Raw genomic sequence first — 24,085 nt, 5'->3', positions numbered from 1 at the left:
TAGAGGCAACCCCTATATTCTGCACCCGTAGAGTTATATACATTGTCCAATAAATGCTTTAACACGAACCAAAATCAAAATTCAGGTCATTGTATAACATATTTTCATCAAAATCCATTATCGTGGACCAGTCAAAAGCGAAATCTTCAGCGCTGAAAGAATTCGGTATTGGCTCAGTAGACCACAAATCCCCCGAATCTAGGGAATTATCTTCAGAAGTACTCATGCTTGGCCCTTCTACTGAGCTATCAGACACAGTAAGCGGTACCGGGCCAGCTTCTCCAAGATCGCTTTCTTTTTTCAGATCTCTCATGATATCAATGAATGCCATCATGACTTTAGTGCTAGCGGCAAACACGCAACCGCCAGCAAAAGCAGCTTCGATCGATTTTCCAGGCGAGGCAACCATGTTACCAAGTCTTTTAGCACACTCTGCAAGAACCAAGACTTGGTGGTCGGCATTTTCTCTCATCTTTCCAGTTAAGTTCTTGACATTGATGCTGTTATTCTCCACGATGGATCTGGAAAAGGCGAGTATATCGAGAACGATATCCCGGAACGGAGCTTGAAACTGTATGCCATCAAGTTTTAAATCTGTGCACTTGATGAACATTTCAAGCACTGCGAGTAGCCGATCGGGGAAGGGACGCCCAAAGCGTGAGATGAATGTCACAATTTGAACGCCGAGATCATCAGAAGTATTGCTCATAGCATCCGAGAGTTTGGCGCCCATTTGACTAGCTTCCTGGATGTTTATATCGGAATCACTTGAGAAGTTGCTGTTTGAGGCTCTGGACCGAAGAATCATGATGTGAAGAAGCGCAATTCCATATGATCGTCCGATTACTGCATGGAATCGATATTCCAGCAAAGAGTGAGCAGCCCTTACCTCCCCAGGCGACCCTGACTGAGTCGTATTTGACAGTGCCCAGTCACAGAATCTGATCTGCTCAAGGCACTTTTGTTCAGTCTCGTCGACAACATGACATAGTCTTTGTGGATTGGTCCAGTTCTGTTTTGTTGCTTTCAAAGATTCTAGAAGCATGTAGCTCGCTGTGGCCCACTGTATTTGAAAAATAATCCTTGGTGAGCAAGGACGATGCCTGAAGACAAATTGATAAACGTGGATATGGGGTGCCATGCGATCCAGCGCTTCTTGCAGTTGATGGACTGGTCTTGACAATAGTCCATCTAGAATGATATCCTGGGTGAAGATTTTCATTCCTTGCAAAGAATCTGTAATTCGATGTTCAAATTCCTCATCACTCATGGATGGTATATCTGCAAAGCTTAGATTGAGTTGCGAAGGTAGCATCTCTAATTTTTCAGCGACTTTGAAAGCTATATTGAGATATAGGGTCGACTTGATCGCTCTGTATGCAGTATGTTGAGATACTCCCACAGTGGTTGGCCTGTAATCAGCCAAGATAATACAGACAACAACAGAGTCGCAGTGAGTGGGAGGGGAAAAGATAAACTCTTGCCCATAGGATGAAATAGCCAGCTGAAGGTTCCACTTCAAACGTGGATGAAGCCGGTCAAATTTGCCTGTTATATCGCATGAGATCAGACAAAGCAATGCGAAGAGCAAATTGGTGCCAATATTGAGTTCGTCGTTTCCCTTGAGACGGTCTCTTATGTCTACTAAGCTTGGCAGACCGGGAATAAAAAACCTATACCAAGCGAGGCTTAAAATACGACATATGTTAGACAAGCAGTCAAGATATCCCAAGGTAACGGCAGGTGCTTACTCCTTGTCGAGACTGCTCGCTATTTCGTGGCTCACCAGCTCTGGGAGAGGAGTCATGCAGCCTGAAGTACTCCGAGGAATTGTAGCACCGAATATTCGGTCTTTGCCTAAGGCCGAGGCAAAAAAGTGTTGAAATTCAATGACAGACTCAAACACTGTCTTGTCAGCCACGGCACGTATTTCTTGAGTGGTTTCTGGACTCGTCGTCGACTCTGAGGGCGAGAAAACCTTAGAGTTGCCCGGTTGTTCATTTTGCGTAGCTGAATGACAGTGGGCAGAATTTGACTTCCGACCTGACTCATTTTCACCGCGCTTGAAGGATGGACGACCCAAAGTCGAACGCTCAATAACGCATCCAAGACCGAGGCTGCGGCAACGTTCGCAGGACTTTTCCGGGGTTTGCGGAGAGCCAAGAGGACCCAGCTCGTTTATATCTGGCAGATTGCATTTGATTTTCCTGGACCTGCATCCTTGACAAAGCAAGCGAGCATATCGGCCCCTGGTTCCACGTTCGGATTTGGAGTTGGACATGTCAGCTTCACGATTGCAGTCGGGAAGCTGTTGAGCAACTAGTAGAGACTATTCAACCATGAAGCACTAGGACTCCGCCAAAGAAGAAATAAAAATGGGGCGCCTATGTTCTTCTGTGCGGGGAAGCTGAGTGGCGAAGTCCTCAACTCTCTTGTCAGTTCGGCCCCCACGTCGATTTGTCAGGAGTGACGATCATCGCGATCGAATCAGATTGGATTCAACTTGGTGTCAGACAGGAACAAATACTTCGTACTTCATTGGATATTGGCAACCGATCAGTCTATCAATGGGACATAGGCTAGGCTAGTGACAGGTTTTTAGAGCTTACTACTTACCAAAGTAGTAGACGAATCCCTGGAGTTGTGGTGACGAGGCAGTGACTCTTTATTTGGTATATCGACAATGAAATCGAAGAAAGTTCTTAAGCTCTTTCGATGCATTGCATTCCTGTATGTTTCGATGACCGCCACGCCACACTTTTGTTAATAGAAGAAAAAGAGCGTGTGGATAGCGTGAAGTGTTGTATTGGCGAAAGAATAAGCTACAAGCAAGAAGGAGCCAAGACTCTTAGCTCGGCGCCGAACCGAAGTTCGTACTATGTTATTCGGCGCCGAACCCAGCTTCACCCCCGAGATCATAAACTACATTCAATTATTTATAAGTCTGTCCTTTTCCATTCATATATGTTAATTTAGATCAATCGCAAAGATACCCTTGCTTCCTATTCAACCACTCTTGTATTGTACAATGACTCGATCGATAGAAGAGCAGCTCGACCAGGAAGCTACGACCGAGAAGCCTTCCGAGGTCAAGAAAGATGAGACTCAATTACCAACGGGAACCCGGCTGCTAGCTATTATTATTTCTATTCTGTTCGCTATGTTTTTGGTTGCCTTGGTATGATTGTTACATTCCCTATCGCCCATGTGGATGTATGCTAACAAGACTTTGAACACTATAGGATCGCACCATCATTGCTACAGCAGTTCCTCGAATTGCAAACCAGTTCAATTCTCTAGACGACCTCAGTTGGTATGCGAGTGCATATCTGCTGACAAGTTGCGCCACACAGCTATCCTGGGGCAAGGTGTACACCTTCTATTCGACCAAGACCATCTTCCTAATCGCGATCCTCATTTTTGAGGTCGGATCGGCGGTCTGTGGTGGCGCCCCTAACTCTGATGCCTTCATTGTCGGACGCGCGATAGCCGGGATTGGATCGGCAGGCATATTTTCCGGCGCGACGGTGATAATCGCACAGATCGTGCCGCTGGCCAAAAGGCCCATGTACGTTGGGCTGATGGGGTCGACTTTTGGTATTTCGTCAATCGTCGGACCACTTATGGGTGGTGCGTTCACAGACAACGTAACATGGCGTTGGTGCTTCTACATCAACCTGCCCATCGGTGGTTTCACCATGGTCATCTTGTTCCTTTTCCTGGCTGTCCCCCACAAACCGCAACCGTGTACCTGGAAGCAACAAATCCACCGCCTCGATCCCCTGGGCAGCGTGCTATTCCTGCCCTCTGTCATTTGCTTCCTGCTCGCCCTGCAGTGGGGTGGCATAACCTATCTCTGGAGCAACGGGCGCATCATCGCGCTGTTTGTCATCTCAGGAACCCTGATGATCGCCTTTGTCGGCGTGCAGATCCGGCTCAAGAAAGACGCAACAGTGCCGCCTCACATCTTAAACCAGCGGAGCATCATCAGCGGGGTCGTCTTTTCCCTGTGTGTCGGTGGAGGACTAATCTCTATGCTGTACACGCTCCCACTCTGGTTCCAAGGCGTGCGCGGCACATCAGCTGTGAAATCCGGCGTCGACACGATTCCCATGGTGCTGGCGCTTGTTGTTGGAGCCATCGTCTCCGGCTCAATCATCACCGCAACGGGATACTACGTCCCGTGGATGTTTGTTGCGGCGGTGTTCATGTCGACGGGCGCAGGGTTGATGACGACCTTCAAGGTGGACACCAACCACGCCGCCTGGATTGGGTACCAGGTGTTGTTTGGTATCGGGATCGGCACGGGAATGCAGCAGCCCTCCATGGCGGCGCAGACTATTCTCCCTATGGATGAGGTCGCCATTGGTGTCTCGCTCATGTTTTTCGCGCAGTCTCTCGGTGGAGCTGTCTTTATTGCTGTCGCTCAGTCGCTCTTCCAGAATTACCTCAGTGCAAACCTACCCCACATTCAGGGGATTGATGTGACTAAGATCATGGCGGCTGGGGCGACAGGTCTCGCGAATGCTGTCCCGGCTACCAAGTTGAGCGAGGTTTTGGTGTTATACAATGATGGCCTCCAGCGGTCGTTCATTGTCGCCGTGGCGGTGTCCTGTCTGATGATTGTCCCCGCGCTGACGATGGAATGGAGGTCAATCAAGAAGGAGAAATCGTCTGCCACGGCTGCTTAAGAAGGAGTACTATTTTAAGTGAGTATATTATGTAGATGTTAGTCCCTGAGGTAAGAGGTAGGAATACAATACTTTAATTATAAAGTCAAGATGACCCATGGATGCCCTCACCTTAATTTGACCTGGACATCCTTTGTGATTGGACGAAATTGACGACAGTGGCAATTTAGGCAAATTCCTGAGCGAATCAGAGCTGACAAACAGCTACCTTGTCTCAATGTCCATATTTCCACAGTGTAATGAGCTTGAGAATGTAGTTCTAGTATGCTTCAAGTGTAAAGAGGAAAAATCAGAGGTGTCAGGAAAAGGGAAAGAACCAAGTTTTGCCGATCAAACCAACTTTTCCTCCACAACACCCCGTCTGTTCAACACAGAGCAATGTCACTGGTGCAGCATGTTTCTGCTATTGACGGTATTGATCGCGAACTTGAACCAGACCTAGTTGACGACTGCGATTTCGTTCCCATTCGCCGGAAAATCAGCTACGATGTCATCCAGCCTCCGAGCGACGCGATCCCGGTCGCAGAAACGCGCCCTGGAACACCAGCGTACAAACATTCCACCACAAAGAGAATTGGTATGTCCTCTTCAGCCCAGTGTAAGACAAACAGCTAAAAAAATCCAGCCCAGGTTGCTGTCACCGTGATCGCGTGTTGGAGTGCGTCGGGAATCGTTTTTGGCTTCGCGGCGCTCAAGCCTGTCCTCGTCGAGGAAGGCGTATACCATGAGCGTTGCACTCCTGCTGAAAGGGATGAAGGGCTTGAGCTGTGCGCGCAGCAGGACCTTGGGTATGCTTGTTGCACAGTGTTGCACAGACTCCCGGATATGTGCTTGCCACTAATCAAATGCTAGACTCAACCTGTTCTTCACTATTGCTTCGATAACAGCAAATGTCTCCGCTCTGCCAGTTGGGACAGTTTTGGATCGATGCGGATCACGTATCTGCTGGTTCATTGCTTGCCTGCTTCTTGCCATCGGCGCTGTCATCATGGCCTTTGCGTTCCATGAACCCGGCTTCGATGGCTACATCGCGGGGAATTTCTTCCTCGCTCTGGCTGGTACCTTTTTATTTGTCCCCTCGTTCCAAATTGCAAATGCGTTCCCTAAATATGCAGGTTCGATCGTCGCGCTGGTGACTGGTGCATTCGATGCCTCTGCTGCTGTGTTCCTCTTCTACCGGCTCGTCTATGAGAAATCGGGCAGATCTTTCACCCCGGACAAATTCTTTTTGGGCTATCTGATAGTCCCCGTATGTATTTTCATCGCGCTGGTGACGATCATGCCAGCGCGCGATTATGTCTCGACTCTAAACTTGCAGAGCAAGTTAGAAAAGGCCGAAGACGCTACCCGCGACGTCCACGACTCCGACGATGAAATTGAGAGCACGTCGGAGCTAAACCGGGTGAGGAAACGTCGGGCGGAGCGGAGAAAGAAAAAGCTTCGCCAGATCGATGCGGTGCTTGGTGATAGAGATGAAAGGCAGATGCGTGCGGATCGAGAAGAGGATCGCCAGCAGACGAGTTGGGTGTGGGGTGTATTGCATGGCCTGCCGGCACATAAACAGATGGCAACGCCGTGGTTTATCCTGATTACACTGATGACTGTTTTGCAAATGATTCGCATGAACTACTTTATTGCCACGATTCGCTCGCAGTATGAGTATATGCTCGAATCGATCGAGGAGGCAAATAAAATAGGTGCCTTTTTCGACGTCGCACTGCCGGTCGGGGGCGTTCTCTTCACGCCGGTGATCGGCTTTCTGCTTGATCGCCTTAGTGTTCCAACGATGCTGGGGCTGATTGTGCTTTTCACTACGGTCATTGGTGTACTGAACTCCATCCCGGCAGTTTGGGCTGGTTATATGACCGTTTTGCTATTTGTCTTGCTCCGGCCTCTCTATTACTCGGCCATGTCGTATGCTGCTTTTCCACCCCCTGCCAAATTCTACTTACTAATCTTGGCTCTAGTGATTATACTACAAAAGTATTCGGCTTTGCCACATTTGGGCGTGTGTACGGTGCCATTATTTGCCTCTCGGGAATCGCAAACTTCTCTCAGTACGGGCTCGACGCATTGACGCATCATACGTTTGATGGAAACCCAATTCCAATCAATGTTGTCTTGGCAATCGCGGGATTCATTGTTGGAACATCACTCGTGATCTTTGTTTTCGTGTCTGTGAGGCAGCTGAGGGAGAAGGGTCGGGTGGATGAGGAAGAACGTGAGAGACTCCTTTTAGAAGAGGATGAAGAAGAGGACGAATACGAGGATGATGGAAGCTACCTTTAATCAGCTTAGCATTTTAGGATTGAACCGAGGTGTAAAAAAAAGAAATTTAATTGACGATAGTATGGTCAACACTTTCTATCCACCGTCTATATTCAGGCTCCGTGTCTTTATAGCAACTTTATAAGGTGGATACCCATCCACCACGTGTGTCAAATGACAGATTCGTCTATAGTGGGCTGTATTAAGAGCTAACCGCTTGCAATAGAAGCCCTGCAGTACTTGGATATAGCCTAGGTTGTCCATGCATTATGATGATATCACCATACACGGCGCTATCTATCTGCCGGCATAAAACCAGGGTCATACTAGCATGACCAGAATTATATAGACTTTTCTACATGGCAAATTATACTTTCGGATTGCTTCGAGCTTCGACGTATCAAGAGAGATGGAATATTAAAGTTCCTCATAACCAGGTGGCACTTCCTGACCCGCCGACGAGTACGAGATCAGCCTCGGAATATCCCCCTACTCAGCTTGAAATTTTAGAAACAAGTCAGGAGGGGCCCCGTTGATTTTCCCGCTAACAATGACAAAGTACGTGAATCAAAAGTCAAGAAACCCTAACCAAGAAACATTGGCAACAAACCACATACAGAACAGATCATCTCGAGTCCCACAAAAGTGACATCTCTGCCCAACAATCAGACTAAAGCACCAAACGAAGGAGGGGATCAAAGTGCATCACGTAGTCAACGCACCATTTGCCAAGTTGCCAAGTACCTTCCCCCGCATTTCTTCCCCATCGCCCCCGGATTATCTCCCAAAGCAGCCGCCACCGATGCTAACCAGCTCAATGCGTAAGAGATAACTCGTACAGATTGTCCACAGTGGGGTGATTTCCCCCTCATTTGTTTTTTCGGACGATATTGCGGCGTATTCCCTTGCTATACGACTTGTGCTCGTCCCGAGGCACTTGGCCACTTTCTGTCGGCTATTGCGATCTCGATTGTCTTGTTTCTTGGGGAATTTCCTGGGCAGGTTGAAGCGGGTTGTAATAAGCGAGCGGCGATCTTGAATGGCTGGTTTAGGAATGGTTAGATTATTATACGGTGTGTCTCTGCTTGTATACATAAATTCTTGATCCTTGTCGTTCTGCTAGATAAGGCTGCAGATTTGTCTCCTACTTCTGGCCAAAGACAATTGAATCCTTTTTTATTTCTTACCCCTACATCTTATCTTTCTATTAAATATCCCAATTCAATTCAGAATCAGCATGGGGACAATGACTCCTATCGATGAGAAACTGCCTGCTGATCACCGCATCGAGGACATCGTGGGGAAGAGCCCTCTCAACGATGATGACGATGAGTTCACACCGCAGGAGCAGAAGAAGATTATTCGACGAATTGATCTGCGTCTGGTGACAATGACTGGATTGGCTTATTGCATCTCGCTCATGGACCGGACGAATTTGAGCATGGCCGCCGTTGCAGGGTAAGACTACAGTCATCCAGGAGACCGTGTTGAACAATAGCTGACCCATGGAAAGATTGAAAAAGGAATTGCGATTGGACATAGGGGAGCGCTATGTATGTTCAAACAAATGGGTTCCATTTCCCAGAGGGCGAAGGGCTAACTTCTGAATAGTCCATTGTCGTCCTGATGTTCTTCGTGCCCTATATTCTCTTCCAACCGCCGATGACGGTCATTATTCGAAAAGTTGGCCCAACTTACTTCCTGGGCTCGATTATTTTATGCTGGGCGGGTATCATGATTGTAAGGGATTTCCGCTTTCTCAACATCAAAACTCTGGTTTGCTGACCGGCGCAGGGAATGGGATTCGTCCAGGACTGGGGCGCGTTGGTTGGAACGCGTGTGCTTTTGGGTGTGTTGGAAGCTGGTTACTTCCCTGGCTGCGTCTACTTGCTATCTTGCTGGTATACCCGATGTAAGAGAAATGGCCGAAAGGAATATCTCCGAGCGACTGCACAGTACTGACTCTTCAAAGATGACGTCCAAAAACGATTCTCCGTTTTCTATCTCATTGGATGTGTTGCCTCTGCGTTGGCGGGTATCCTTGCGTTTGGTCTGATGCAATTGAACGGAAAGCAGGGCCTGACCGGCTGGAGATGGATTTTCATCCTTGAGGGAGTGGTATGGAGAGTTGGGTCAACCGAAAAAAATCAAGCTAACAAGAAATATAGATCACCGGCTGTATTGGCATCCTGTGCTTTTTCTTCCTCGTCGACTTCCCCGACCGCGCACACAAGTCCTGGAACTTCCTAAACGAGAGGGAATGCGCATTCATCATCCGTCGCATCAATAAGGACAGAAACGATGGCGATATGGAGGCCTTCTCTCTCAAAAAGTTCCTCAAACCTGCAGTGGATCTTAAGATCTGGGGCTTTGCCATGATCTTCTTGTGCGTTCCCTTTTCAAGCAGACCCGATTACTGCTAACCGCATCCCAGCTGTCTCACTACCGTCACTTACGCCATCGCATATTTCCTGCCCATAATCCTCATGTCCGGCATGGGATACGGCGTCGGCCAAGCCCAATGCCTTGTCGCGCCGCCTTACGGGTTCGCAGGAATCGTCATGTACGCCACGGCCTGGGTTGGCGACAAGTACCACATGCGCGCCCCAATTCTCATTTTCAACGCCTTGCTCGCCATAATTGGCCTGCCATTAATGGGATTCGCTAAAAGCGACGCTGTCCGCTACTTCGGCGTGTTCTTCACCGTTGCCGGTGCCAATGCTAATATCCCAGCCTGCATGGCATACCAGGCGAACAATGTGCGCGGCCAGTGGACGCGTGCTTTCTCCAGTGCTACCCTTGTAGGCTTTGGAGGCCTCGGTGGTATCGTGAGTAGCTTGGTGTTTCGGGAACAGGACGCACCCGAGTACCGACCCGGAATGTATGCCGCTATTGGGTACGTCTTCCCTTCTGTCTCAGATTATTTTCGTGTACTGACTTTGTTTCACCAGGTGTAACATTCTCATCGTCTTGCTGGTCCTCGGGTTGAGTCTGTGGTTCCGGATCTGTAATAAGCAGGCGGACCGGGGAAAGCGGGTCATTGAGGGTGATGCGGCCTTCCGATATACAATTTGAACCCGGAGAAATATTCTGTCCTAGATAGGATTGAGATAGTAATGCGAAAGCAGGCCTTTTACATTTTTAATATGTTGTATTCTCCCAAATGACCATAAACCGAAGCTCAAGGAAAGCTATGAGACCATCGGAGCTTCCCCTTCGGTGGGGAATTCGTGGAGTAACGTAGATCAATGGCCCGTGACTTCCCCGACGGGAAACCGGCTAGTTGCTCCGAGTGGAAGGCGGTCAGTGGTAAAGCTGGGGCCAGTGGCAAATAGTGGCAGCTGCGATTGGTCAGATAAGAAATGTTCTTATAATTTCTTATCGCCGCTGCACGTTTCCCGACAGGTTCTCCGTCATCGGACGATCGGACAGGGAAAGGAAAGAGGCGTGGGCAATAAATATTAATTTCTGGAGCTGTGGCACTTTTTGTCTTCTTCATCCTCCGAACTCATTGATTCACTGATTTACTTGTGGATGTGTTGAGTGCTTTCCCTAAAGCCCTCATTATCCTCCGGTCTCAGTATGGCGGCATCACTATTCGCCCTCCGCGGCGGCCGCCAGCTTGCTCTGCGGTCGCGTGTTCGTGTGCCCTCAATTGCCCGATCTTCATTGTCACCATTGAACACTCGGAGACCATTGACTACTTCTCAGCCTGCACCTCGTCGTGCTGTTCATACTAGCTCCGTCTCCGACAATGGAGAGATCCACCCCAAGGATATCTTCCAGCCTCTCGATACCTTCCCTCGCCGCCACATTGGCCCCTCTCCGGACGCCGCGGCAGAGATGCTCGCCGTGCTCGACCCGCCGGTGGCATCCTTGGATGAATTCGTGAAGCAGGTCCTGCCCGCGGACATTCTCTCCAAGAAGGACCTCAAGGTCTCCGAGCCCCATGCCGATATCAGCCTTTACCGATCCAGTGAGCTGGGTGGTTTGGGAGAAACCGATATGCTTAAGCTGCTGGACACCTACCGGAAGCAGATTGATATCTCCGGCAAGACTTATATCGGAACCGGCTACTACCCTACCATTGTGCCTCCGGTTATCCAACGCAATGTTCTCGAGAACCCTGCCTGGTACACCAGCTACACACCCTACCAACCTGAGATCAGCCAGGGCCGTCTGGAGTCTCTGCTGAACTTCCAGACCCTGACTGCTGATCTGACTGGTATGGCTTTCGCCAATGCCTCCGTTTTGGACGAGGCCACCGCCGCTGCCGAGGCCATGACCATGTCCTACGCCACAATGCCCACTTCCAAGCAGAAGAAGGCTGAGAAGTCCTTCGTTGTGTCTCATCTCTGCCACCCTCAGACCATTGCAGTGATGAAGTCCCGCGCTGATGGATTCGGAATCAACCTCGTGATTGGAGATATCTTGGCCGATGACTTCAAGATCGTCAAGGACCAGAAGGACCACCTGATCGGTGTGCTTGCCCAGTACCCCGATACCGAGGGGGGTATCTACGACTTCCAGGCTCTGGGTGACTCTATCCACGGCCAGGGTGGTACTTTCTGTGTAGCCACTGACCTGCTGGCTTTGACCGTTCTGAAGGCCCCCGGCGAGTTTGGTGCTGATATTGCGTTCGGAAGTGCCCAGCGTCTGGGTGTTCCCATGGGCTTCGGTGGCCCGCACGCCGCATTCTTCGCTTGTGCCGACAAGTACAAGCGCAAGGTGCCTGGTCGTGTCGTTGGTGTATCCAAGGACCGCCTTGGTAACCGGGCTCTGCGCCTGGCTCTGCAGACTCGCGAGCAACACATTCGCCGCGAGAAGGCTACCAGCAACATTTGCACTGCTCAGGCTTTGCTTGCTAACATGACTGCCATGTATGCTATCTACCACGGCCCTGCTGGCCTCAAGGCCATTGCCCAGCGTATCATGTCCATGACGTCGTTGCTGCGCGAGAAGCTTGTCGGCTTGGGCTATGATGTCCCTGTCCGCTCTAACAGCGCTGACGGCGGCGTTGTGTTTGACACTTTGACCATTGAACTGCCCAGTGCTGCGGAAGCTGATGCCATTATGGCCGAGGCCCGCGCTGCCTCTGTCTACCTCCGCCGTCTGGGCGGAAACAAGGTTGGTCTCTCTCTCGACGAGACTGTTGGCCGGGATGAGGTGAAGGGCATTTTGAATGTCTTTGCCGCTCACAAGTCTGCCTCTCCCGTCGAGATTGATGGTACTCTTGGTCTGGCCACTATTCCCGCCAGCCTTGAGCGTACCTCCTCTTACCTGACCCACCCAGTCTTCAACACCTACCACTCCGAGACTGAAATGCTCCGGTACATCCACCACCTTGAATCGAAGGATCTTTCCCTGGCCCACTCCATGATTCCCCTCGGATCTTGCACCATGAAGCTCAACGCTACCACGGAAATGATTCCCATCTCTTGGCCCGAGTTCTCCCAGATTCACCCTTTCATGCCTGCTGAGCAAGCCAAGGGCTACACAAAGATGATTGACGATCTGGAGCGGCAGCTAGCTGATATCACCGGTATGGCCGAGGTTACTGTGCAACCCAACTCGGGTGCCCAGGGTGAGTTCGCCGGTCTTCGTGTTGTGAAGAAGTACTTCGAGGCCAAGGGCGATGCCAAGCGCAACGTGTGCTTGATCCCTGTCTCTGCTCACGGTACCAACCCCGCTAGTGCTGCCATGGCTGGTATGCGCGTTGTGAGCATCAAGTGTGACACCAAGACTGGTAACCTCGATCTGGAGGACCTCAAGGCCAAGTGCGAGAAGCACAAGGACGAGTTGGCTGCATTCATGATCACCTACCCCAGCACCTTCGGTGTGTTCGAGCCCGGTGCCAAGGAGGCCTGTCGCCTGGTGCACGAGCACGGCGGCCAGGTCTACATGGACGGTGCCAACATGAACGCCCAGATCGGTCTCTGCTCTCCCGGTGAGATTGGCGCCGATGTGTGCCACTTGAACCTCCACAAGACCTTCTGTATCCCCCACGGTGGCGGTGGCCCCGGCGTGGGACCCATTGGTGTCGGCGAGCACCTGCGTCCCTTCCTGCCCTCGCACCCAATCAGCGAGTACCTGCAGTCCAAGCGTGGCGACACCTTCTCCCCTCCCATCTCCGCTGCTCCCTGGGGTAGTGCCAGCATCTTGCCCATCACCTTCAACTACATCAACATGATGGGCGATCGCGGTCTGACCCACGCCACCAAGATCACCCTCCTCAACGCAAACTACATCCTCTCCCGCCTGAAGCCCTACTACTCGATTCTGTATACCAACGAGCACGGCCGCTGCGCACACGAGTTCATCCTTGACGTGCGCCCCTTCAAGGAGACCTCCGGTGTCGAGGCCATCGATATCGCCAAGCGTCTCCAGGACTACGGATTCCACGCCCCGACTATGTCCTGGCCCGTCTCTAACACCCTTATGATTGAGCCCACCGAGTCCGAGAGTAAGGCTGAGCTGGACCGCTTCTGCGATGCCTTGATCTCCATCCGCAAGGAGATCAGCGAGGTCGAGTCTGGTGCCCAGCCTCGCGAGGGTAACGTGCTGAAGATGTCCCCACACACTCAGCGCGACCTGCTCATCACCGAGTGGGACCGCCCTTACACCCGTGAGAAGGCTGCCTACCCGTTGCCTTTGCTTTTGGAGAAGAAGTTCTGGCCTACAGTAACTCGTGTCGATGATGCCTTTGGTGACCAGAACTTGTTCTGCACTTGCGGGCCTGTCGAGGAGACTGATTAGACAGATCTCGAAAGATCTATGATACCCATGCCGCGCTAATTGCTTTTTTTTTATATGGGGGCTCATTCTTCTGATGCTCCCTCTTCTCTGTGTATACATTCAACATTTCTTATATTGACGGTAAAAAAGACTACCTACAGACTACATTCTTGTGAGCGCTGGATCGATTCAACATAATCATCCGACATCCATGGATGCCAAGAACAAAACAATTCAAAGATTCATAAATATTCTAGACATTCAACTCGGTCCAGTGTAAAAAAATCTCTAAAACAATAAGAAGAGTAACAAATCACGACATTCACTGGCTTTATATGTAAACTTGAGGCTTTTGACGGCCTTATCGGCGCTTTCTTACCATACAGAACCGTCCCTCCGTAAATTACACTACTAAAAAAACTCACCCGCTCCAAATACCGTATCCTCACCGTATTGCTATCGGAGACGGCCGAGCCCCGCCATCCCAAATACTCGCCGTGGCCCTAATCATCCTCGCAACCTACAATCAAGCCTTGAATGCCGCAAAGGAAGCTGAAGAACATTCGAATCAAGCAGGGACAACATCGAAATTCTCCACAGCTTGGGTCCACCGTTTCCGGACACCTATCTAAGCCGCTCGCTTGGCAAGAAGTAACCAGAAGACAGATATAAACGTGTGCCTGACCCTCTTTTTTTCGCCTTGTTGGTTTCGACTTGGTCTTTCGGTCTTTTTATTTCCACTGTAGAGACTGATCTGCATTTTCATCGATAATATACATCGGTATTCGTGGTCTAGTTCTTTTGGAGAGCGCCATCTGTCCGCAACTTGATCATATCTACGCCAATAATTGGGCCTTTTAAATATCCCGCCAATATGGGATCGCAAACGGACTATGCTTTTACCGTCTATCGTGGCACATTCATTCAAACGGTTCTTTCAGACTCTAGCTCCAAGCCTGAATTGTCTCGCAACCAAGGCGCATTATGGGTCTCTGCTGCTGATGGCCGCATTCAAGGCTGGGACTGGCACGGCAGTGATGAGAATCAGTTCATCGAATTGATGAATCGGAATGGTTGGGTTAATATCGACGCCATTGAGACCCGGGGCCATGATTTGAAGGTCAGAGTGAAGATTGTCACCGCGAGTGAGGAACAAAATGAGTTCTTCTTCCCCGGATTTATTGGTATGCATCAAATCCAACTTCCTAAACCCTAAACCGGACGGCCAAATCTTAATATTAACTACATCTACCCAGACACCCACATCCATGCCCCGCAATACCCCAACGCGGGCCTCTTCGGCTCATCAACACTCCTAGACTGGCTAGAGACCTACACATTCCCAGTAGAGTCCCGGTTCGGGTCACCACCAGACCCAAAAACAGGCCACCAAACCAAAACCGACCCTAAAGACACCCCCCTCCTAGCGCAGCAAATCTACGACCAAGTAATCTCCCGCACTCTCTCCCACGGCACAACCTGTGCCTCCTACTACGCAACCAACCACGTCGCCGCCACAAACGCCCTCTCATCGCTCTGCCACACGCGCGGCCAACGCGCCTTCATCGGCCGCGCCTGCATGGACAACCCAGACTTCTGCGTAGACTACTACCGCGACTTCAGCGCTGACGACTCCATCGTCGCAACCCGCCAAACAATCGAGCACATCCACACCCTAGACCCAGAAGGCAAGCTCGTGAAGCCGATCGTCACACCGCGCTTCGCACCCTCATGCACGCGTCCCGCACTACAGGGCCTCGGAGAGCTGGCAGCGAGCTATTCGCCCCCGCTGCATATCCAGACGCATATCTCGGAGAACATCAACGAGCTCGCGCTCGTCAAAGAGCTCTTCCCGGAGGCGGACAGCTACGCCGGGGTCTACGATAAGTACAACCTGCTCACGCCGCGCACGATCCTCGCGCATGCGGTGCATCTCTCGGCCGATGAGCGGTCTCTGATCCGCGCACGCGAAGCGAAGGTCTCGCATTGTCCGGCGTCGAATTCGGCGCTGGGATCCGGGATTTGTCCTGTTAGGACGTTGCTCGATGAGGGGATTACGGTTGGGCTGGGGACGGATGTTAGTGGTGGGTATAGTCCTAGTATCCTTGAGGCGGCGCGCCAGGCTTGTCTTGCTTCGCGGTTGCTGGGTCAATCGGCTGCGTGGCAAAGGGATCATCCTCAGGGTGATGGGTCTGATGGACGGGAGAAATTGTCTGTTTCGGAGAGTCTTTACCTTGCTACGCGTGGTGGCGCGGCGGTTGTTGATATGGCGAGCGATGTTGGTGGGTTTGATAAGGGGATGTTGTGGGATGTACAGCTGATTCGGCTTGGTGGGGTTAAGCTGGTGGAGGCGAGTCCGCTGGATGTTGTTTCTGATGGTAGTGTAGATCTTGTGAAGGCTGGTCCTGTGGGAAATGTTGATCTGTTTGGGACGGAGAATTGGAAGGAGAAGATTCAGAAGTGGGTTTGGAGTGGCGATGATCGGAATGTGAAGGCTGTCTGGGTTGGGGGAAGGTTGGTCCATTCAAGGGTTTGAGTGATGAGCATTGTCTATGCGTTTTTCTTAGATCTTTTTCTACATATGATATCTAGTCTATATTATGACATCTTCTGTGATTTACCTTCAAAAGGTGATGTGACTACAGTGTAGTGATGCGATTGAAGAGGGAGAGAGTTGTCAATTCCTAAAGGGCAGAATGCCCAACTATCTAGTTATGGGGGTTGGTGCCTGCCGCACCGGGCTGATGGTCAGGTGACCACCATGTCCAACAAAAGGCGTTATTACAACAGGAAGTTAAGTGATATTGGAAGATACGGCGATTCGCATTCTTGTTACTTAGAAAAATTTCCCCTATGCTCCTCTGTGCGTTCCAAAACTCAATCGTTTGTCCCAGGTATTTACTGGAAGAGCTCCACGCAATCGAAGATCTATTGAGACAGGTAAGCTTACATCGGAAAGACCAGATAACCAGAAGGATACTCACAAAGTTCGGGCTCAGGTAAGTGTCTCCAGAGCTACCAGAAGCAACGCTGATGGTGATCTAGGCCGGATTAGCATCATATCATCTGACTGGGCTCAAAAGTCCTTACAGTGTTAGTTCCAGCGACGATAGTTCCAGCCGGAATCGAAACGTCGTAAACCTCGCCAAACCCTCTATATGCACCGCGAGTGACGCCACGGGAGTTGAGGTTAGTCGGGGCAGCCGGGGTGGCGCCGGAATAGCCGTTGAACTGTGTAAAAGTTAGATACATGCTAATAGTGTAGAAAGTGAATGCGCTTGAACATACCACAACCTGGGGCCGGCCAGACGCAAAAGAGAGGGTTGTGCCAATTCTCAGCGTCGCAGCTCCGGTCTGCGAAGAAGATGCCGTGAATTTAATCGTCAAAGGTGAATTGACCGATTTGAAGAGGGCCATGGGGAAAGAAGAGACTTGAGAGCTGCCGACTGTGTAGGTGGTCGGGGACCAGGAAGACATGCGAGTGTCGGAGGGATGCATACGGAGCTGGTTGGCCGCGTTGAGGAAGCCGTTCGGTCTATAGGCAGTCAATATCGGAACAATTATGTGGGCTAAAATCAATGAACTTACGTTCCATCCCAGTCTCCAATCTTGAAGACTGTCGTTCCGGTCTTCACAGACCCGGAGATACTCTTCGATGTGGTTGATCCGGCAGTAACAGTCACTGACGAGGTGGCAACGACATATTCGCCCTGGTAGTATACCATGGTGTAAGTGCCGGGCTTCATAGCAGGGGAGGTGAAAGCTCCGGAAGACGAAGTGTAGGTCCAGTACTGTGCGGCAGAGTTATACCTGTCTTGGAGTTAGATATGTACTCATCCAGGTATTGCATTGGACCTACCAGTGAACCACCCATTTGAAAGTCGAGTCAGCCCCGGTTGCAGTACCCGTAACATAGCCTCTCGCAGATGTGGCGACGTATCCCTTGATACTGAGATCGGCAAAGAACGATGTGTCAAGGGTGGAACTGGGGGTACCGCTTCGGCTGAAGACCATCGAGTATGGGCCGTGCAGGCCCTGGCGGTAGGTCTCGGTCTGAACGTGTCCGGAGTTCTGTATAGAGTAAGAGGCTGTTATTGATTGAGCGACAGTTTCCACATACCATGTACCAGTATAGGCCAGTATAAGAACCAACATTGTTGGTGTTGATATCACTGGTGCATGTTAGTCTGGATCAAGTCATGCTGGACGAGTAACTTACCGATGGAAAGGTCCGCCAGCAGATGTCTCATATTGATTTAAGATCATGCAGACACGGTGCGCGCTTCCAGAGACACCTGTTTGTGTTAAATCGACTCGCATCAGCCAGGGTAGAGGTGTTCTTACAGTGGATGTGGTCATCAATAAACCGTTCGCTCGAGTAGAACTTGCTTCGCGTTTGTCCACTAACCAAGAACTGATATGTGTTAGCTGTTTGTATTGAAGAAATGCTTCATAAAAAAACTTACCACATCCTCTCCCTCGACAACAGTGCCACCTGCAATATTAGAGACAACACCGAATGGCTCTTCATTCGGTAGCAAGGCTGAATTCAGGCGCGCGATATATCGAAGTTCTCCAATAGTAGGTTCTGAAAATAATGAGTATAAACAACACATTTGCGCACGAACAGCACTAACCTGCGGTTGTGTATGTAGCCATGTGAATGGTCGAATCTCCGTTGTGGACAACATAGTAGTGTGTCAAGGTGGATGTTTCGCAGGTCACCTTGATGTAGTCGCCTATATTGATCAGGATATTTTTCAACAGACGTCTTGTTTCTCAACTCACCACTCTGCGTGGCAGACACAGTTGCGCTACCAAGACCCGATCCGATATGAGACCCAGTCGACTGGTATTGAAGCTCGGATCCATAGTAATTGATCGAAGTAATGTCACAGTTTGTCCGGCTGACAGTAAATTTGAGTGGGTTTGTAGAGCCAGCATCAATCACATAGGAAGCAGTGCTAGTAGTGATTCCGAAGGCCGCGGATGCCTGCTTAGCCCAAAGTGCTAGCGAAGCAATGGCCAAGGACTTGAAAAACATCATGTCCAACGTGTATTGTAGAGAGCCTTTTCGTGTCCCACAATAAACGATCAAGGGCAGACAAGCAGCATATTATAGTAGGAGAGCACTTTTGTTTCTTCATGTTGAAACGCTCCATGTTAGAAGGTGGAGATTCGGCAGCGAACTGAAGCTCCGTTCCTGCATGAATTTGCCCATAGTTCCACCAATGCGCGACGTTTCTGGCTGCTTGGCAGCTGGATAATTACCATTTCAGGAACGGGCAATCTGCAAACTCGACACTAAGGCCGGTTGTTAAAAATAAGCACAAGGCCAGGGTACATGCAGCTCCTTGCCAAGACCCCCTGTAACTCCGTGTGGGGTGACGATTGTTTCAATCCCACGGAGCGTCTGTAGTAGTCGAGGAATCCGATATGTACTTGAAACATCTTGATGCTGTGATGGGTCCCGCCTTTATTTGATGGAAAAGAATCATTCCGCTTTCCGAAGTGCGGACTACTTTCGCCGAAAGGCCGAGACAGCATCGGGGATGTTATCTTGGAGGTGATTGGCGCATTCATCACTCAATACTTCCTAATGGAAAAAATAAGGAGGTGACTGGATATGCACTCAACCGTTTCAGAATGACTATTCCGTACAGGTCATGAGGTTCCTGAGAGTTCAAGATGATTAGTGGCCTTAGACCTCTGCCAAGAGGAAGTTGATGCCTTCATGTTTACCTAAGCACCTTTCTCGGGCAACCACCCTCTCTCTCGCTTTGCGGTCTACGGAGTATATAATTATTTTTGGCCTTTGGCATTTCTCTTGCCTTCTACGAACTGGGAAAAGTATGGGGTCGATCAAGAAGATATGTAAACCGTGATATTACGAAAGGATCATGGATAGCGTACTACACAGAATTATCACCGTTAAAGAATGATATTGAAATGACTCCCAGCCATCGTACACATAGTCAACGAAGAAAGAACGTGAAATCCCGAGACATTGAGTCATACAAACAGATTGTTCCAAAATAGAGAGTATTGGAAGCCACGAATAACAGAAAATTCACAATCCAGCGCAGCAAGTACCAAGGCAGAGGGTCGAGCCAGGTCAAACACGCTCTGAAGCACGGCTAGTAGTCGAGTAAGTTTATGTTCTAAGATGAAACTGTCGGGAAAGGATCTACGTACCTTTCCACAAACATGTCTGCTCTGATGGGCAGATCAGCCCTACCAGAAATCCCCACACTCGGTGCCCGGCACAATGGGTTTGTTGTTGCGACCTCCCCCTTTTGGTAGACATGGAAGACTATCAGGCGAGGCGTCTGGAATTGCGGCGGCCAAAACCATGCTGCATAAGGCGAGGATGCTACCAAGTTGGAAGTACTTCATCTTGTATAGAAGTAAAGTAGGATGATGTGGCGTGGCCGTTTCAGTACAGCAGCAGTTCGTCTCTTTATTTATATTCGTAATGAAGGCAAGATTGGTGACACGTCATAAATAAGCATAAGGATGTTTCTTTAAAAGGTCTCTTATTCAGACGGGGAGGATTGTCTATTGTGTCACTTTTACAGGTCGAGATCAGCGTTCTGTGAACCCCGATCTCCACAAGAACATGGAGTTGATTGGATGAGAAATCCTAAATATGTCCTGCACTGTGTTAACAAAGAACAATATCCCCTCGGTGAGCGAAAATCCGCTTGGCAGCTGTTACGCTTCTCGACGCCCTCCTGCCCAAGATGGGGCTCAATAGACATCGCCAGGTCATGTCTATGTCTGTCAACATCCTTTGTACTTGTCCGGCTTCCCCTTCGAGTCATGATCGCCCGGGTTTGCTATTGTGGTTAATAAGTAATTTTCATTTCTTTATGCTTGGGCAGCGATAGATATGCTTCCAAGGGTATACACTGTACAAAAATAGCGGCCCGCTTATGCGGCCTTGTCATATTTTCTGTATTCCTTTTTGTTTGTCTTTCTGGAATACAAATTTTGTTGATGTAGCCTTACTACCTAAGGCAGGATGGGACTTTCTCCTTTCTCTATCTCGGCCATTAGCTCAATTCAACATATGGTTCCTTCTCGCCTTCCCTTCCCTTCAGAACTAGGGTGAAGGGGGTAAATTTGCGTGCCAAATTCGAATCGGTGTCAATTGTCCGTGGAGTTGATTGATTATTAGGCCATTAGGAACGAGTAAGAACAAAAAAACAGTTAAATACTTAGATGCTCACAACCCCAAAATTCTCCGCATACCAATGTTCTCAATGACATAACCTCCTCCCAGTCTGAATACCCCCGGACCCTCCAATTTTGCTTCATAGCGTCCCATCGCCATTTCCGTCAAGAACGACCCAAGCTGTTCCGTTGGAGAATGCATCGACTTCATAAAGCACCGAATACCCGGGCCAAGCAACGCTACTCCAAGATTTGCAACAACTCCAGCCGTTGCACCAGATGGAATATATGGTTTGATGGCATCGTGCGTCGCCGGATCAACGAATGCAGGCCTCACGCTATCGACCCGAAAGGTCGGATTTTGCTCGGACAGCGTTCCAAGCAGCGCTTCTGTCTCGCCCTTTACTCTCGCAAATATCGGCGAGAATCGCCCAGGAGTCTGGGTGGCTCCTTCACCAGATACATGGATGAATCGGAAGGGATGATTTGATGGCTTGATTGTGGAAAACGCATTGGCAGCCGCCAGGGTATAATCCTTGGTTATCTTGACGTATTGTCTAGTGATTATTAGTTCTGATATCCACGTAGAAGTGGGATCTCTCGTACTCTTTGGCGACCTTAGTCTGGCTTATCCCTAGGGCCCAAACACATCCATCCGCATCTTTCAATTGGTTGAGCAGCTCTGGCTTGTATGATTCAAAGTCTGTGTGGGTGATGACATGTACTCGTGGATCTTTTGCGTCTTCTGCCATTCGCACGGGGCTTCGGCTCAGGATTGAGATCTTGGACACTGCTGCGTTTTTGAGCATGGCGTCGAGCACTGAAGACCCAACCAGCCCGGTGGCCCCTGTGAGGATAAGATGCATTTTGGAAATTGATGTAATTGATGTACGTGAGGTCGAAAGAGAGTCTAGTTATGGGAGAGCAATGCCGATTATATACCTCTTTATTTGGTCCGTTCCGAATGCTTAAATCCGCGAAAGGGTGATGCTGACAATATGCTAACTACATCCGGTTAGTACACAGGGGTGCTTTGAGTGTTCATTGGTTGGATTTAACAATGACCCACACTACTCCGTACCTTAACCCCATTTGGATGACGAGACGGGTTTACTGTTAGAGAAATGCTACCGACACGCGAAAATTGCTACCGACACATTACTTACTGTTATTATCACTTCAGCAACAGTTTAACATTATCCCCGGGCATCAGATAGCATGCCGCTATGCTGATGCTTTCCGCTTGCTTGCCTTGCCATCTTGGGGTATGTACTGGAACCGGGCGGGTCCAGCTCTCTTTCAGGGAGCGTGAGAGAAGGAAGTTAGTCGTGCCAGGGCATAGTTCATAATTCGCGTTGTGATATTTTGGGGATGACTCTGTGAGAAGGCAAGAAAAACCAACACACGCAATACCTCTCCATTTTGCTTCCTTCCTCCGTTGTAGTTAGCGGTGGCTGGGAGAAAGTTCATATTGCCTTTTCTGAGGCGAATGTTGTGATACTTCCCTGGAACCTCGTTACTGGGCGCATTTAATTAATCCAATGCTCTTCACTATCTAGCATATGAATGCAGTTTTCAGAATTGAAATATCTTCATTATTGGTAGAAGCCATTTGAATTACTCCATGGTGATAGTGTGATCTCTGAATAGCTTCATACTGACGGTGCAGTAATTTATCATTACATAATGAATCTAGTTTTAACTACATTAGGACTACCTCATTGTCCTTTGATTTCTACTCCGTCCGTACTTGTATTTGTAAAGAGGGAGAGAGGGAGAGAGCAGGTACAGAAGTGGGAGAGCCTGCCTTGGGGTATTTATGGGGCTGAGTATTTCTTATTCCTCGGATTGAGATCATCATGAACTTGTCCAAGAAGAAGAAGTAATATTTAACGAGTGACCAGGCGCTTTCGCTCTAGATTAATAGGGCGTTCCCTATACGAGAAGATCGGACAGGCTACACATCCAATGAGCAGCAAACACCCGAAATTTGGGATTCTTTCAGGCGTATAAAAGACGCGCACTACCCCGGGATAGTCTACTATTTTGAGACTGACTACGTTATAGTTCTATACATCTTAAAGCTATGTCCAACAAAGGAGAAACAAAGGAAACCAGTCACTCCACGAAGCCGCAAAAAGCGGCGATCTCGAAGCTGTCAAAATACTTCTCGACAACGGAGCAGACATCAACGTGGTAGACTCACTGGGCTCCTCGCCGCTTCACGCCGCAGCAGAGCAAGGCCACTGGGACATCGCCCGACTCCTCCTAGAAAAGGGCATGTCACCATGGGCCCGAGATGCCAACGATGCACTCCCTATCCACAACGCCGCAAAAGGCAGCCATCTAGAGACAGCCCGACTGCTCCTTGAATGCGACCGAGCGACAGGAAGTTCTTCCAACAAACGAGGCGAGACACCACTACACTTCGCTGCTGAAAGCGGAAACACAGAACTAGTTCAGCTCCTCCTAAGCTTCAACCCCTCGACAAAATCCTCCTCCCGTGGCGAAACGGCCTTGCACCGCGCCGCTCAGAACGGTCACCCCGAAGTCTGCGAACTTCTCATGCAATACTATGACGCCCATAAGCCGGGCTGGAGACTTCGCATGATTGGCGTGACGGCGCAAGTTAAAATGCAGGATTGGTGCCAGCATACGCCGCTGGTCTACGCTGCGAAAGAGGGACATGCTGATGTTGTTGATGTCTTTCTTCGCAGTAAGAGGGTCTCGCCCAAAGCACGGGATGGATATAAGGAGCTTCTCTTTCATGAGGCTGTTGAGGCGGGGAAATGCGATGTTGTCCAGGTTTTTCTCGATAATGGCGTCCTCGTTGATCTGAAAGGAGGTGATGGGAAGAGCTCTTCATCTCGCTGCTGATACTCGCAATATTGAGATGGCTCGTCTTCTGCTTGAGAACGGTGCTTCCACTAAGATTAAGGACTCCATTGGGTATACTGCTTCCCAGAGTAGCAGGGACGAGGAGGTGACTATGCTTATTCGGAATTGGGCTGATCAAGCTGCGGCTTCGGATCCTAACGGTAAGAGAGTGTCGCGCCCTCCGAAGGTGGCGGTAGCTGCACCCCCAGAATATGTTGCATGAGCTTTTAGATATCTTGTAGTCATTACACTTGTATTAATGTAGTTATGTCGTCTTGTTTCTGATATCAAGCTTAGGGACATATTGTTTTGAACACTTCAAAATTGCACTAGGATAG

General features: G+C 49.7%; 9 protein-coding genes across 9 annotated transcripts; 6 read left to right on the top strand and 3 right to left on the bottom strand.

Annotated features, from left to right (window-relative positions):
* Positions 1 to 58: 58 nt before the first annotated feature.
* N7518_006288 (transcriptional regulator family TF) lies at positions 59 to 808 on the bottom strand (the record flags this gene model as incomplete). Its single annotated transcript, XM_057187215.1, has 1 exon — positions 59 to 808. The coding sequence occupies one exon, from the start codon at positions 806 to 808 to the stop codon at positions 59 to 61; it is 750 nt and encodes a 249-aa protein (XP_057038918.1).
* A 2,220-nt stretch (positions 809 to 3,028) lies between these two features.
* N7518_006287 (MDR family MFS transporter) lies at positions 3,029 to 4,691 on the top strand (the record flags this gene model as incomplete). Its single annotated transcript, XM_057187214.1, has 2 exons — positions 3,029 to 3,178; positions 3,243 to 4,691. 2 exons carry the CDS (start codon positions 3,029 to 3,031, stop codon positions 4,689 to 4,691), a joined length of 1,599 nt encoding a protein of 532 aa, XP_057038917.1.
* A 378-nt stretch (positions 4,692 to 5,069) lies between these two features.
* N7518_006286 (putative MFS transporter) lies at positions 5,070 to 6,980 on the top strand (the record flags this gene model as incomplete). Its single annotated transcript, XM_057187213.1, has 4 exons — positions 5,070 to 5,268; positions 5,317 to 5,479; positions 5,544 to 6,605; positions 6,659 to 6,980. The coding sequence occupies 4 exons, from the start codon at positions 5,070 to 5,072 to the stop codon at positions 6,978 to 6,980; spliced, it is 1,746 nt and encodes a 581-aa protein (XP_057038916.1).
* Positions 6,981 to 8,196: 1,216 nt separating this feature from the next.
* On the top strand, positions 8,197 to 10,034 carry N7518_006285 (putative phthalate transporter; the record flags this gene model as incomplete). Its single annotated transcript, XM_057187212.1, has 8 exons — positions 8,197 to 8,417; positions 8,473 to 8,512; positions 8,571 to 8,699; positions 8,754 to 8,871; positions 8,932 to 9,077; positions 9,128 to 9,345; positions 9,394 to 9,855; positions 9,911 to 10,034. The coding sequence occupies 8 exons, from the start codon at positions 8,197 to 8,199 to the stop codon at positions 10,032 to 10,034; spliced, it is 1,458 nt and encodes a 485-aa protein (XP_057038915.1).
* A 507-nt stretch (positions 10,035 to 10,541) lies between these two features.
* N7518_006284 (glycine decarboxylase subunit P) lies at positions 10,542 to 13,715 on the top strand (the record flags this gene model as incomplete). The annotated part of the gene is made up of 1 exon (XM_057187211.1): positions 10,542 to 13,715. One exon carries the CDS (start codon positions 10,542 to 10,544, stop codon positions 13,713 to 13,715), a length of 3,174 nt encoding a protein of 1,057 aa, XP_057038914.1.
* Positions 13,716 to 14,568: 853 nt separating this feature from the next.
* On the top strand, positions 14,569 to 16,230 carry N7518_006283 (uncharacterized protein; the record flags this gene model as incomplete). The annotated part of the gene is made up of 2 exons (XM_057187210.1): positions 14,569 to 14,878; positions 14,951 to 16,230. 2 exons carry the CDS (start codon positions 14,569 to 14,571, stop codon positions 16,228 to 16,230), a joined length of 1,590 nt encoding a protein of 529 aa, XP_057038913.1.
* Positions 16,231 to 16,592: 362 nt separating this feature from the next.
* rglA (putative rhamnogalacturonase B) lies at positions 16,593 to 18,741 on the bottom strand (the record flags this gene model as incomplete). Its single annotated transcript, XM_057187209.1, has 12 exons — positions 16,593 to 16,622; positions 16,679 to 16,735; positions 16,785 to 16,925; positions 16,983 to 17,229; positions 17,283 to 17,504; positions 17,554 to 17,765; positions 17,815 to 17,866; positions 17,914 to 17,989; positions 18,039 to 18,108; positions 18,161 to 18,282; positions 18,332 to 18,433; positions 18,483 to 18,741. The coding sequence occupies 12 exons, from the start codon at positions 18,739 to 18,741 to the stop codon at positions 16,593 to 16,595; spliced, it is 1,590 nt and encodes a 529-aa protein (XP_057038912.1).
* A 2,181-nt stretch (positions 18,742 to 20,922) lies between these two features.
* Positions 20,923 to 21,736, bottom strand: N7518_006281 (putative nucleoside-diphosphate-sugar epimerases; the record flags this gene model as incomplete). Its single annotated transcript, XM_057187208.1, has 2 exons — positions 20,923 to 21,427; positions 21,477 to 21,736. 2 exons carry the CDS (start codon positions 21,734 to 21,736, stop codon positions 20,923 to 20,925), a joined length of 765 nt encoding a protein of 254 aa, XP_057038911.1.
* Positions 21,737 to 22,729: 993 nt separating this feature from the next.
* On the top strand, positions 22,730 to 23,970 carry N7518_006280 (ankyrin repeat domain-containing protein; the record flags this gene model as incomplete). Its single annotated transcript, XM_057187207.1, has 3 exons — positions 22,730 to 22,752; positions 22,955 to 23,699; positions 23,764 to 23,970. 3 exons carry the CDS (start codon positions 22,730 to 22,732, stop codon positions 23,968 to 23,970), a joined length of 975 nt encoding a protein of 324 aa, XP_057038910.1.
* Between the last annotated feature and the right edge of the window lie 115 nt (positions 23,971 to 24,085).

Source organism: Penicillium psychrosexuale (assembly GCF_028828465.1).
Source record: "Penicillium psychrosexuale strain IBT 29551 chromosome Unknown utg000004l, whole genome shotgun sequence".
In the NCBI taxonomy this organism is placed as follows: Eukaryota; Fungi; Ascomycota; class Eurotiomycetes; order Eurotiales; family Aspergillaceae; genus Penicillium; species Penicillium psychrosexuale.
Note: the sequence above shows the minus strand (reverse complement) of the source record. Positions and strands in the feature narration are given on the sequence as shown.